This window comes from Lygodium microphyllum, chromosome 5 (genome assembly GCF_053477565.2).
Source record: "Lygodium microphyllum isolate KBCC chromosome 5, Lygodium_microphyllum_v1.1.10, whole genome shotgun sequence".
NCBI lineage: Eukaryota > Viridiplantae > Streptophyta > Polypodiopsida > Schizaeales > Lygodiaceae > Lygodium > Lygodium microphyllum.
This window is the reverse complement of record NC_141139.1, coordinates 31,947,337-31,962,930: the sequence shown is the minus strand read 5'-3', so window position 1 is coordinate 31,962,930 and position 15,594 is coordinate 31,947,337. Positions and strand designations below refer to the sequence as shown.

General features: G+C 40.5%; 1 protein-coding gene across 1 annotated transcript in view; it reads left to right on the top strand.

Annotated features, from left to right (window-relative positions):
• LOC148035659 (putative serine protease EDA2) overlaps positions 1 to 15,594 on the top strand; it is a 185,661-nt gene that overhangs the window by 62,579 nt on the left and 107,488 nt on the right. The window contains exon 4 of the mRNA XM_087677664.1: positions 13,509 to 13,691. Coding sequence (XP_087533790.1) covers positions 13,509 to 13,691 — 183 coding nt within the window. The remainder of the gene's footprint in view (positions 1 to 13,508; positions 13,692 to 15,594) is intronic.

Genomic DNA, 15,594 nt, shown 5'->3' with positions numbered 1-15,594 from the left:
GAAACCTAGGCCTTTGATCTGAAAGCTCTTCGCAAGAAGCAAGAACAACAGTAGGTGCAAATGACTTCGAACACATCAACACCGATTCAGTCTCCAGATCAGCCTATGTCGAGAACCAGGCGAGAGTGGGCCGATTAGCTTGCTCCACAAAGTTTCTAATTATACGATGCCCAAATCCCATGGTGGTCATTAGCTGCCACAAAAAAGACCAGCTAACATGAACAAATGCCTTTTCAATATCAAGCTGAAGCATAACAATCTGTTGGGTTGTAGCTTTAGCTTAGTCAATCCCTAGTTGAACATTCAAAATGTTGTGCATTATATTCCGGCCCTTAATGAAACCGTATTGACGTGGATGAATCAACTGTGGAAATACTTTTTGCAATCTATTGGCAATGATTTTTGAAAAGATTTTATATAAAGAACCCATAACAGAAATGGGTCTCCATTGTTTCAAGGAGGATGGAGATGGAACCTTAGGCAATAATCGAATAACAACAATCTTCTTGTCTAAACGCATCTCACCAGAATTCCACACTTGTTGACATAGACAAGACAATGGGTCCTTGAGTTGCTCCACATGGGCCGAAAAGAGCTCATTAGGAAGCCCATCCCAACTAGGGCTTTCCCTATGAGGCAAATGAGACATCTCTTCCACTTCCTCCTTCGAAATATTGGCCTCCATCAAATCAACCCATTCTGGCTTAACTTGATTACCAACCAAATTGCAAATATATTTGCAAGCAGAGAGAACGGCATCTGAAAGAATCTCTTGTGGGCCCAATAATGATTTATAAAAGTCAACACACATCTGAATGATGGAAGTGGGTTCAGTCTCAATAACACCTTGATCATCCATCAGACGCACAATATTTTCTCGAACATATTTCTGATGCAAACGAGCAAAAAATTGATGGGATTGACAGTTATTGTTGTGTAACGCTTCTGCTCTGGCCAACAATTTGTATTTAGCATATTCCTCTTCCTGTACAGATTGAACTCTAGCTTTCAACCATTCAATGCATGTGAGCAAGTCATCAGTGGAGTCCCCCGCCGACTGACACAAGGACAACGAGTGGGTCATCAATGATTACGCATGCTGCAAATCAACGTGTAAGGAGGAAGCATGCTGAATACCATACAGTCGGGATAATGATTAGGCATTATCCCTAAAAACAACCCATGCTTTCATCCCTTTAGAGAGGACCCTGGAGCTAAAAGAAGCAATCCGTTGCTGAATGCATTCCAAAAACTGACTTTGCAGTAGAAATTGAAATGAAGAGGCAAACGGGCAAGGAGTGCCTTAAAGGCATGGACATGTCTGTGATTCAGTTCCAGGACCAAAGGATAGTGGTCTGACAAAACATGCTGTCTCTCCACCCACGTATCAATAACCTTAGGAAGAAAGGAATCACTCTGACAAATGTAAATCCGATCCAGTCAGGTCTAAGTATTTGGATGCTGAAGAGAGCGATAAGTATATCCGGCATGAGAAGGATGCAACCAAGACCACATGTCCTGTTTCAAAGATACAGCTGTTAGAGCATCCCAAGCCTGTCGCTCAGGACCATCCATGATTGAGTGCTGTGAAGTCGCCTAATCCATAAATACACATGCATTAAAGTCACCCTACATCCCCACTAGCCACAAAACCTCTCCCTTATACATGATTTCCAGAATCATAAATTTACCGCACTGGTCCTGAGAAACTAGAGAAGGTCGTAGGGAGGGTTTGACGGCCAACATAACTCCAGATTTATGTGGAACCTGACCACTCAAAAAGACTGAATAATCCTTGTATACATAGGTAGATCCTACCAAAGCATGCTGTTTACCCTCCACAGCACAAAAAACATCCCAATTTCCAGCTAACACAACTTTCCACAACCGTACTGCTTACTTGCCGAAGAAACACCTTTCACATTCCATTACGCAATTCTCATGATAAAACAGAGAAAGAAAACTACTAAACTACGCCTTTTCCTGTCCCTTTCAATTCAACAACTTTAATTGCGTGAAATTTCTCCATCTCACTTCGGATTATGCCTATCAGATTTGTTCTCTGCAAACTAGCAATTGAGTCACGGGAAGGAAACTGTTGTTGCTGAGAATGGAAAACATCACGAGGGGGCAGAAGCCTCCCACGCGCATCAAAACGCAAAGCAGAATTAGAAGCCCTCTTATGCTTCACAGCGACTGCAGGAGAACGTGAGGTTTGAGGTTTCATGTAGAAACCCCTACCTCTACGTTGAAAAGTCTGAGTGATAGGCTATGGAGGTGGGTGGGCAGCAGACAAATGAGGCTCTTGTCTAGCATTGTATCTAACCACAGTGACTCAAGAATTATCCTGCAGAGGCGTATTCCGACCAATTGAAAGCGATCCATGATCTATACCAGCTTGAGAGGCATCCTTCTTTCCATCATCATGTCCGTGTTGGATAAGCGGCACATGATCAACTTGTGGCTGTTGGACCACTTGCTGGGGATAATGCTCATGCATATCCATGTCAAGAACCATTGAGCTTTGCAAAACGTCAGGACTTCTAATCACATTCAGAAATGAAATGGCCCAATTGGCCACATCTGAAACAATGACCAGCAAATGTGCCCCATTTCAACTCATAAACCAACGTTTGCAATCCCGGAACCTCAAACCAGACTTTGGTCGGGGTGAGGTTTTCCTGTATCCCAAAGCATGCAAGCCCTATTCTTGTTACGGGAGGCCAACTGAAGCTCGACCAACACCTCACCAAGAGATCTCAATACCAAAGGTAGAAGTCTCCAAAGATGTGCAGGAAAATCAACCACCTCAACCCAAATTGGACATGCCTGCCTAAGTACCTCTTTAAATTCTGCCATAGGTCTCCAAGGGACCATATAAAGGCACACACTTCCGGGGAACGAAAAAGGACTTCAAAAAACCCCTTTGGCCCGTTATAAATCTCTTCAACAAGAGGGGCCTACACCTGACCCATCTCAGCACTAACAAGCATAGACTGCAACCAGGCACGAATTGTAGTGATTAAGGGAGTCCTTCCCGTAAAGTAAAAGATGGCTGCCCTCTCATGGAAAGCAGCAATCTGCCGTAAAACCAGATCTGTTCCCATAACTGCTACCACATGTTCCCCTTCTAGTAAAGAACTCGCTTTACCCTCATTGGCATGAGCATAATCTGACATTAGATTATTGGCAGTGGCCAGCATAAACTGAAGAGGCCCATCAGGCTGAGAACATGAAGCATGAACATTTGGCTGAGACAAATTCTGAGCACACAAGCCCGGTTCATCAACGAACATTTTACGACGTTTACCCATCTCATCCCCATCCATCAGCTGCCCAGAATCTTCTGCTGACGAATCACCATCCAATTCGACCAAATCTTTATCATCCCCATTCCCTATATGCTGGTCAAGAAAGGCCATTTCAATACCATTTGACTCCTGCAGATTCTCCATAACCAAGCTTAATGCTAATTATGATCTCTGTTTTCAAACCCTGATAAACTGACGTGACCTGTCCTTGCAATGATATTTCTCTGTCCTTGCAGATTCCTGTATGCAAGCCTTTTGACTGCAGGTTTATGCCTGTAGGTCTGGGGACCTGTGACTGTCTGCTTTTATACCCTGCAAGAACTTGCCCAGGCATGTATTGAACTGATAAACTGAAGCAGAAATGGTGTACCTGACAAAATGTGTACCTGACTGCCTGCTGACGGGCACCCAGGGACTGCGCTGAAGTCTGGGTTGCTCTCACAACAGGTCTGTACCTGACTGGCAGCGTGAAGGCTGATCACGCAGGGTCAGGGCAGAGCTGTCAGATACGCAGTAGGGTCGCAGCAGATGTGAAGGTTGTCCCGCAACAGTAAAAGCCATAAAGGGCAGACAGCGCGCGCAGGGATGCAGGGCCCACAAACCAGGAAGAAACGTGCCCTAAGACAGGCAGCGCTTGTCTCCCCACTGACTGTGTGCAGAGCACCTAACATGCTCTCTAAGCCTCAGTGCCACATGAGATCATCAGAGCCGAGCTAGCAGCTACACCAATTGTGGTAGAGGCCCTCACTCGATTGGTCGCATACATACATAGCCTACCTATGGGACTTACCCAGACACAGATATGCACGGTTGGCCCTTGAGTCCTCCAGGCAGCTTGCCAAAGAGGGGGATACTTCATGTTGGTATGCACAGATGTTGGCTTGGTTTGAGCTACATGGCTTTAGCATGGACAAGTTACCCCCCTTCCAGTACTCCCTTGATGCACCATCTCTTGATCTGAGCAGGTTAGAGATTCGCAAGATCATTAGGATGGATCTTACCCAGTTGGATATTAGGTGGACATAGTTGATGCTAGGGTAGGAGCTAGGGACAAAGATGGCTTTCTACCGCGAGCATTTCCTTCATACTACAGATGATGGATTTATTGTTCGCCCGAAATACATGGACACCCACCTTTCCCATGGGATCAGATGTACTATTGGCCAGTCACGCACCTCCTCACATCAGCTAGAGATTGAGACTAGCAGATATAGATCCATCCCATCAAAGGAGCGCATATGCCAGATTTGTCAATTAGAGCTAGAGACAGAGGAGCATTATATCTGCCGTTGCCTAGCGTATTATGAGGTCCGTGGTCAGTTCCACTGTCTCTTTAGAGACGGATTTGGACCACTATCTAGAGTCGTGGATTTTATTGATCAGTGATGCCTTGGCCTCTTTCTTCTTGAGATACGACGGCTTCGTGACACACACCTCAGGAGTATTGCTGCTCCAGGACACCGAGGCCCTTCACAGAGGCAATTCACAGACTTCTTTGCAAAGGAGACTCAGAAAACTTAAATACAGTTACAGCCACAGTCCACACGAGAGCCTCTCTCGCCGCCACGGTCCACACACAGACAAGGAGTACTAATTGATTGAGCCGTTTTGCTTAGCTGAGATCAAGACATTTTAGGCCTCGACACAAGACACTGACGACACCTTCATAGGCGGATATAGGGGATTATTGCTCGGGCTAGAGCTAGGCCCTCCATATCCACATGAGATTGTACCACTTGGAGCTCGTTGTTACTAGATAGAGCTCTATGCTTTACACATAGCCATAGTCAGTTTCCTTTCTTATTTTGCTTTGTGCTACATATCTTGCCCAGACAGTTGTACCATCATACACATGATTATAACTCATGGCCTCATAGGTCATTTTGGCCTTTTGTAGACGTTAATATATCATTTCATTTCATTTCTCTACGCCATAGATACTCTAGATTGGCACTAACCTCATCTAGACAACTAGCAGCAAGAGGTGAGAAGAACTGTTGGTTTTCACAGATGGCTATTTGGATGAGCCTACATGGTTTGGATATTAACCCGTCTTTCACCTTTGGATTATAGCCTTGACTGCCCTACACTTTCTCTCAGCCGATCAGAGTTGAACCAGGTGATCAGAGCTGATATTTTGAGAATTGAGATAGCAAGGACATGGATCCATCCACCACTCCCTCTAGGATTGAGGATGGAGTTCTACAAGAGTCATTTCTTGTGTCTCTCTGATGATGGTTTCACTATTTGGCCAGGATATTTGGACACCCATATCTCCTATAGCGTATGGGTTGCTATTGGACAGTTTCACACCTCCTCACATAGGCTCTAGACACCTTACAGGCCACACCATGGAGTCACATTGGATAGAGCCATTTCCCTTCGTCGAGCATGACAACCTCGTCTACCAGGACCATGTCTAAAGAGGCCACACCACAGTCGGATTAGAGCCATTATCACAAGACACCACAGACTCACCACCAGGCATATCAGTGAAGCAGCTAGGGATCCCATCATAGCTGAGATCATGTGCAGATCTTGATATCAGCTACAACCCATAGTCTCCACCATACTTTTGTACATGGTTCTATTAGATCTGGTTTTCCTTTTCTTTCCTTTTCTTTTCTATTGATGGAACAACACTACACATGGTTCAACCCTAGTATAGTCCCATCGTATAGTTATTTTCAGTATTGTTTCATAGGCCACCCACTTATTTATAATGTTATCTTTACCTTACTGATGAGATGACATTAGATATGGATATACTCAGGATTTTGTCTCATAGGCCACATTGGCCTTATGTAGACATTAATATATCTTTCTTTCTTTCTTTCTTCTCTCTCTCTCTCTCTCTCTCTCTCTCTTTCTCTCAACCACACCCCCTCTTCCTTCCCTCTCTCACTCTCCCTCTTTCTCACTTTCATCCATACTCCATGTCCTTCTTCCTTTGCATGATCTATCTTTAAGTTTTATATTCTATGTGTACAAGCTGATTTTATATATAGTTAATATGTATTTTTTCATGAATCTACGAAACAATGTACTTTATTGTTAAAATTTTTGTGTACATTCCATATTGAACATATTCGTGTTTTAAACATATTGTACGAATTATGTGAAATCACCTTGTTCTAGATCACCCATTTTTTAAGAAAATATAAATATATATTTGAAACAAAGATTTATTTAGGGAGGGGAGGCCTTGAAATTGACCCTTCAGTATTTTTGTTTTTGGTTGACATGAAATGTGTTTTAGTTTCAGCTTTCATTTCTAGTCTTTAAATTCTACTTTTATTACACACATTTATATGTCTATATTTCTTCATTAAAACCATGTATGTGAGGGGATGCATAAAGTCACATAAATATTTTCATAACTATGAAGGTAATACTAACTCTCAGTCTTTTGAGATAATTGGTTTTACCCAAAAAAAGAAAACAAAGAAAAAGGAAAAATACATTTGTTTTTGGGGGGGAAGGGAAGGGGAGGAGAGAGCAGTGGGTGTCGAAGGAAAAAGTTGTAATAAGTTATGTGTGACATTTACTAGGTGGTTCCGATTGTCAAATTGTGGCCTAGACCAATTTATTGGCCACTAATGTCAGTGGTAATATTAGAGACTAGGCATTAATTAATTAATTAATGTCAGTCTAAGGACTGATAATTGCTTAAGGATACTTGAAAGATAAATTGGCCTAGCCAATTTAATTATTGACCGTTGAAATTAAATTTTTAAGCACTAGAATATTTATTGAAATAATTTTCAAAATTAATATTCTGAAATTAATTCAATAAGTTGGATAATGCTGAAAAATAGAATTAGAAGGCTACCGCTTGGCAAAACTTACCCTTGCAAGTGGAAAAAACGTTTTAAGGGGCTAGTGTAGTTGATCCTAGCCATTGTGAAAGAGGAGGCTGTTAGAAAGCAAGGAGATGCTACTGATGTGATTTGCAGCCATCAGGGATCAGTCCTACATCATATGACAGCAATTTGGAGCACAACCCAAGGTTCTTCTCATATAAGTGATAGCAGACAGGATGGAGTAGCAGCCTTTCTGGTGGTCCTAAGTTGTAGGTGATAGTTTCCATGGCTGTTTGAGGAGGGCAGTTGCAACTTTTCAATGTTTCTCATGATAAAACTTTGAGATTTCTCTGTCTACAGCATTCTCTCTTATCCCCGAGCCATCTCTCAAGTCATCTCAACATTTTCTAGCAGTTTGAACCATCAAAGGGAGAGATTTCAGTCAATCTGTGCTGTAAACCCTAATTTACAATAGAAATTTGGGTTTAATAGCCATCTCGGGATGCGTGCTCAGAATTGAGGGCGTAGGATTTGAATCCCAGCAGTTGAAATTGAGGAATTTTAAGGAGATTTAAGAGGCTAGCAAGCCAATATTAGATTTGGGATTGAATTTGTCTTTCAAGGGCAGGGTGAAGGCCAATCCCTAAGCAAACCAAGAGGCAAATTGGTTTGGAGGCTTGTTGGTCAATTTTGATGGCAAGAGACACTTGGATTAGTGGAGGAGATCAAAGGATGTTATTTGTATTTCTTCCATTTGCAATATAAGATAAATAAATACCACTAGGGGCGTCAATTTTAGGGCCAACATGGTGTCCAATGTCCAAGATTAAAGTGACAAAGTACGCATTTTTAGTTTATGTGAATTTTATGTTGGCTATAAGTAGTACTTAATAAGGTTATTTACCACTCTATCCAAGGAGGAAGGTTCGTTTTATGGTTTCATCGTTGAGATACTACTCAATCCCTTGATTTGGTGGGCCCAAGGTACCTGATTGAAGGTCAGACTTTGCTCTAGTGCTGAAATTGTATTCCCCTGAGCATTACAATAAAAATATCTTTAGATAGTGAGATGGGATCAAGCAAGGATGATGCCTGTTGATATGAAAATTCATAAAATATTGGGCAAAATGCAATGCTTGATCTTCGATAAGGGATGTAGCTTGGTTAGCAAGTTGATAATGTTGGTTTAAACCAAAATGTGGGTCCTTCTAGGCTTTTAAAAGTTGATGATGAGTAAGAGTAAGGAATTTGATGACCATTTTAAAGATTAGATGATGACAATAACTAAAATGTTTATGCAATTGGCAAGTGATCCTCAATTTATGTGCTTTTTGAACCCTTCAAAGGAGGGCAACAAAGGCAAGAAGAGGAGATCATCTTCAAGAACTTTGGGATAACAAGATGGACCAAAGGAAGAGCCAATACAGTAGCATGATATTCCAGATGTGGATAGTGAGCATAAGCAAATGGTGCTAGTGGAGCAGTTGATGCATATGCATGGCCAACTTGGAAGTGCCAATCCAATGCTTTTTGGACAATAGGGCATGCATACAATGATGGGACAATAGGGCTCAGTAAAGTTCTGTAGAGCAGGGATCGAGAGCATTGCTTGATGTTCAAGGGGGAGGTAGTACTTCCACTCCTCCAGTTGTGGATAACTCTTATATGTAGTGGATTTTGGATCTATTCAGCATACATCCAAGGTATTGTGCTGATAGTATGTCTACCGTGGGGTCACTACTGAGTGTACTAGTCACTACAAGATGTATACAGATGAGTATGAGTTTCATTCACTTGGGCACTGAAACTATACTTTTGCATCAGTTGATGATTAGTTTGGCATGAGTTTTTGCCTCAATTTTGAGATCAAATTCTGATAAGTTTTATCTCAGTTTTTGATTAGTTTGAGAACCGTTTATGGTCACTTTTGAGATAAGTTTCGCATATGTTTTTGTATCGATTGCTAATCAGTTTGGGATCACATTTGCAGCAGTTTGTGGTCAGTTCTCAAATTAGCAAATGATCAGTTTATGATAAGTTATGCTCACTTTTCAATGGTTTATAGTTGGTTCTGTAGACAGCAGCATGTTAGTAAATGACATTGATAGTTTCTGCCATGGTTTATGTTGAGAATATGCTTTACTATGGTTTTGAAGTCAAAACAGTTGAGAAGCATGAGTTATGGATGTATCTAATGAGTTTCTAGCAACAATTTTAGATTGTATTTCCGATTTATATCATGTTTATACTGGTTGGAAATTTTCGATAGTTTTGGGGTGTATTGCATGGTTAGACAACAATGGCCAATGTTGTGATTGTGATGCCTTATGGAAATTCCAGTGCAGTATGTGTTTCCTGTGGCACAATGCAGTGCTATTGAGGATGATTGCAGGGATTTCAAGGGGGAGGTCTGTCATGGAGATGTGAAAATTTGAGATGCTCTAATCTTGCTGATAACATTTGATTAAGTTATTAATCAAATGTGCAAGGTTATTAGCACATGTGATGCACATGGGAGTTATTTCATGGTAATAGACCAAGGACCGTGAAGATGCAGTGGGTGTCAAAGGCAAAAGCTGTAATAAGTTATGCTTGACAGGTACTAGGTGGTACCCATTTTCAAATGTTGGCCTAGACTAATTTATTGGCTACTAATGTTAGTGGTGATATTAGAGACTAGGAATTAATTAATTAATTAATGCAAGTCTAAGGCCTAATAATTGCTCAAGGATACTTGGAAGACAAATTGGCCTAGTCAATTTAATAATTGATTAGTAAAATTAATTTTTTGAACACTAAAATAATTATTAAATTAATTTTTAAAATTAATGTTCTGAAAATCAATTTAATAAGCTAGGTGTAAGAAAGCAATCAACCATGGAATGAAATCTAAGTGAAATTGAAAATTAACTAAGCTACAACAAAGAATTAACAAATCTATTGCACCAAGACATTCTCATCATGTATTAATGGTTGGGAGTTCAAGAATACATGACGGCCATGGCTGAGTGCTTCAAAGGCTAAGAAGAAGCTAACTCCAAGAAAATGGTAAAGCCAAGATTATTGAATGATCAAAAGATGTCTTGCCTTTGGCCTCTAGTCCCTCTTTATTCTAACCCTCTTCCAAACTTAAGGGCTGTTCACACATGTACACATAGGCTAGGGCTAAATTTACAAAGGTTGGAATTAATCCAAGGTGCAAATATTAATGTTGTATTTTCCCTTCATGACAAACCATCCCGTCCTGAAGATGGTTTTGTCCTCAAAACCAAGAAGTAATGGACTAAATCCAAGTCAAGGATGATAGTAATCATGCCCATTCATCTTCCAAATGATAAGAAAGCACTGTCCATGAAAAGAAGACCTTTTTGCATGCCAAACTGTGAGAAAACTGGCTGCTGTCCAAACAGGGCTGATTCACTAAAACTGCCATAACTTTTGATATATTGGTTCAAATGAGGCGTATGAGGTGTAGAAACGAAGTATACACTCCCAAGCATCACCCCATAACATCAGAATCAAATTTTGATGAAGTCAGGACAATTTTATTGTCTGCAGAAATTTCATACAGCAAGCTGTCTCTGCACAGTCACTGCATACTGCATCATATATCATCCTGTAATAACCAAGGAAAGTTACTGACATAAGTGGATGGTTGCCAAGAAGACTCTTCAATGGGCAAATTCTTCCACTTAATGAGATACTCAATGAGAGTACGATTTCTGAGAACTTTCTCTCTCTTTCCAATAATGCTTTTAGGTTCATATATGATCAGTCCTGCCTCATCCAATGGTGGTAACTCTTCCAATACTTGTACATCGGGCCCAACATACTTCTTCAGCTGTGAAATATGGAATACATCATGTATTCTAGTGGAAGATGGTAGCTGAAGTTTATAAGCAAGCTCTCCAATTTTGTCCAAAATCAAGTATGGCTAAGAAGAAGCTAACTCCAAGAAAATGGTAAAGCCAAGATTATTGAATGATCAAAAGATGTCTTGCCTTTGGCCTCTAGTCCCTCTTTATTCTAACCCTCTTCCAAACTTAAGGGCTGTTCACACATGTACACATAGGCTAGGGCTAAATTTACAAAGGCTGGAATTAATCCAAGGTGCAAATATTAATGTTGTATTTTCCCTTCATGACACTAGGTAATGTTGGAAAATGGGATTAGTCAGCTACCAGTTGGCAAAACTTGTCCATGCAAGTGGGAAAAACGTTTTAAGGGGTTGGTAGAGTCGATTCTAGCCATTGTGGGAGAGGAGAAGGCTGTTAGAGAGCAAGAAGATATTGTCGATATGATTTGCGGTCACTAGGGATTAGTTCTATAGCATGTGATAGAAATTTGGAGCTCTCTAGGAGTAGGTGACAGCAGCCCAAGGTCCTTCTTGTACAAGTAATAGCAGATAGGAGGAGGTAGCAGTCTTTTTGGTGTCCTAAGATATAGGTGATATATTCCATGGTGGCTGTTTAAGAAGGGCATCCACATTTTTTCAATGTTTCTCGCGATGAAACTTTGAAATTTCTCTCTACAACATCTCTCTCATCCCCTAGTTATCTCTCGAGTCATCTCAACATTTTCTAGTAGTTTGAGCCATCAAAGGAAGAGATTTCAATCAATCTTTGCTGTAAACCCGAATTTACAACAGAAATTTGGGTTTGACAGCCACCTTGGAATGCATACTCAAATTTGGGGGCCTAGGACTTGGAGGCTTATTGGTCAGTTTTGATAGCATGAGGCACTTGGATTAGTGGAGGAGATCAGAGATCTCACTTGTACTCCTTCCATTTGCAATATAAGATAAAGAAATACCAGTAAGAGCGCCAATTTTGGGGCCAATAGGGTGTCCAATGTCCAAGATTAAAGGGTGGATTTTCAATTAATGTGAATTTTATGCTTGCTATAATTAATACTTAATCAAGTTATTTACCACCCTATTCAAGGAGAAAGGCTGTTTTCAGACACTCTTATCTCATGGGTAGCCACTCTCATGTTAAAACAAGTACTAGACTAACCCTTGTATGCTTGGTATTGTACCTAGTCCACGGACTAGATGGATTAGACGGATCATGCCTGATTACCTAGATTTGCATAAATATGAAGGCTGTATTGACTCAACTCTTGCTAGCAACCAATACCTATTGAGTAGTGAGTGTAACAAACATCTATACTTATGTTTTTATATTTATTCTTTTTTGGTTCCTATTTTGCCATTTTTGACGGACACTGAAACTCCATTTTGGACCCCAAAACCTGTTTCCATCTCCCTATTTTTGAAAGTCCTGGCAGCCGTGTTACTGTCTTATGGTCATGTACTCAGAACTCTATGATGCTACCATAGAGACCATTTATCTTCACTAGTTTCCAGCTGATAGGCATCCTTGTTCATCCTCCTCCGCTTGCTCCGACTTGATGGTACAAGAGGGTGCTTTGGCCTCAACCTTATATGAGGGGAGGTTGGCAGTTGTGTTGCAAATGAAAGGATGCTCCTAAGGGTCTGTATTGAGATTCAATAGGAAGCTCACAATTTCTCGAACCAATTGGGTGCAGCTCAAGACCATGAGAACTGATTTGTTTTGACTACTTAACCCTAAGCATGTTGCCATAACTCAGAAAATAGGTTATTTTGAAATAGGATTGACATAAGGGAGTACCTGTTTTCATATATCCAATTGCCTATTTTCAATGGCCTTCCCCTGTATATTCTTTTAAATGGGAACATGAGTAAGCTAAAACCTCAATAAGGATGTTACTCTTGTGAAAACCTGCTGCATAATTTGCATCTCCTTTGTCTACGATTCTGTTTTGTGATTGACTGACCATATGTGCATATTTCTAGCTTCCCCAGCGTACAGGTTGAAATTTCCTGCCTATTTACGCAGCTCATCAGCATGGTGCCCATTAGTCTCAGTCCCAGTTTCCTTGCTTCTGCTGTCACACATTGCATTCGTTGTTGGTTATTCACTCCTTTTCTTCTCTGTTTCCATCAAGAGAATCAATGCAGTAGTCACATTATTATGAGATTCAAAAAGTGTGCAATACTGTGCTACTTAATCATCCAATTTCTGTCTCTTTCTTATGCTGTGCATGCTCATTATTTCTTCCAAATACCAAAACATAGAAGGCTGGGCTTATCATTCCTGATATCTACCACCTCAATTTATATAGCTTATGGGTTTTGTTTATACACAATAGCCACCCTGAAAAGTGATTAACCAGGAATAGACTAATTGCCTTTTCTTTCCTACTTTGAGACATTTACAATGCTTTTGTCAATTGATGCAAGAAATCTGGAACAAAATTCATGTGAGATGTCATGTGAATGGACATAGAGTAAATATTGATTCATTTACAGGTTGACTTTTTGGTGTGCTGAAGAGTGATGTGCGTGCAGGATGAAGTGAGAAGCAGATACAACTTACCTTACCTAGAAAATCCCTGGTTTGTGTTTGGGGTTTCTTATTCAGGAGCACTAAGTGCATGGTTTCAGCTAAAGTTCCCTCATCTATCACAGGGAAGTTTGGCTAGTTCAGGTGTGGTCCAGGCCATTTTCAACTACACAGCCTTCGATGAACAGGTTCTGTATTCACATCATTTTTTTTGTTCTTACTTTTCCTTTCTTGGTCCTGTATGACAACCATTGTAAACTTTCATTTTCATTTTGAGAAGGTGCCTGTGGGATTTATGGTTAGATTAACTATCCTTAAGAATGTCAACGGTATTCTTTTTTTCCAAGTTAGATTATTTATCTTAAAAAATGTCAACAATAATTTTTTTTTCAAGAAGAGAAAACTTCTATAAACAACTCTCTCAGAACAGAATATCTTCAGCCAAAGTACAGGATTAGCCTGGCAATGGATTTGCAACATATAAACATATATAAAATACAAAGTGAAAAGTTTAGTACAAGACCTGTGAACAACCAACAGGAAGGTCGATAGTGTAGAACAAATGTGATTCAGAATGAAATAAAGTGCAAGAATCCCAGATCTTGAGAAAAGCGCTCTCTCCTCCTCTTCATAGTCTCCAAATCACTTTGTGGTCTCTCTTATCTCTGCGGAGAGAGTGAATAGATTGTCCATATCCTAGAGGGAGTCTTTGTAGTGCATGTCCAATAACTAGTGTGTCTACCTTTGGCATTCCAAGTGGACCATGTAGTGATACTAGCTTTTTACATCCATTTATGACAATGCTCCTCGGTCCATTCTGCCTGTGAGAAGTTTGGTGGGCTATCTTGCTCAAGAGTTGGCTAGAAATGAGATAGGATTGATTGCCTTGAACATCCTCACATAGGTAGGACCTTTGGGCACAACCCAAGATATTGTCCCCCATGCCGCTATCATACTCTCTGTTCAATTGTATAACAAAGCATAGACTGATATAGGACATAGTTAGGGTTAGGGTAATTGAGAGACAATGAACATTGAAGAAGGTAATGAATGCATGAATGAATGCTGAATATACATGATGCTCAATGCAGCAAACACATTATGCAAAGGTCAAATATTGACTCCTGAACTCTTGCGTCCACGAACTAGGGTAGAGAGTATGAGCTAGAGAGTGTGTCATACTCTGATGGATCCCAAAACACAGTAAGTAGCCTCTATGAATGTCTAGCAGCAGCAAACATAGCTTAGGTGTGTTCGAATCAATGAGACAGATGGGCAGATTGGATTGGAATAGCAAAACGTAGCCTGATTTGATGATGTGGTCTCTTGCTAGTAGTGTTTTCCTTTTAGGCAAATTTTCACTTTTTAGGCTAAAAATATTGGACCCTAGACAAGTCAAGCGAAAAGTAGGACATTTTCGAGCCCTGCAAAATCATAATGGCTGCCTAATATTGAAAAATTTGGTACAAATTTGGAGTTTTAATTGCCTAAATTGGCTATATCTTAAGGGGAAAAGTATGGGTATCCACAAACATGCATACAAAAGTATAGAGCAACATGCAATTAGATACTTCTCAACTTGAGGACCTTGTTGCCAAATCATGGTCAATTTTTTGAGAGAGGTCTTTTAAAACAAATCATTGCCTACCACAGTGGCCACAAACTGTAAAACATAGGCTGATGTGACACATAGCTGCAGAAGTGGCAATCGGAACAATAAAATGTAGATCAACAATCCATGTGGAAGGTAGGCGATAGCTGGAAGGTCCTGAACAGAAGAGCAGATGATAGACAGGTAGTACACGCAAGTTGAATCAGATCGCCAGCTGATAAAGAGGGCTAGATAACAGGCAGTAACAGCAAACAATACTAGACCCAAACTGAGATATTCTTTGTGTAGGGTGTGGTCAAGAGAGTTTAGGCACGAACAATTTGCCAAAACGAAATTGGGGCTCAGCGGTGGCCAGCTTGTCTTTGAGGGAATGGATTTGAAATATAAAGAGGGACTTTTTTTTTGCAAATAAAGTGTGGCTATTTATATTACTTAAGAAAAAAACCTGAACAAAAATAAGTGCTCATGCTCAACAGACT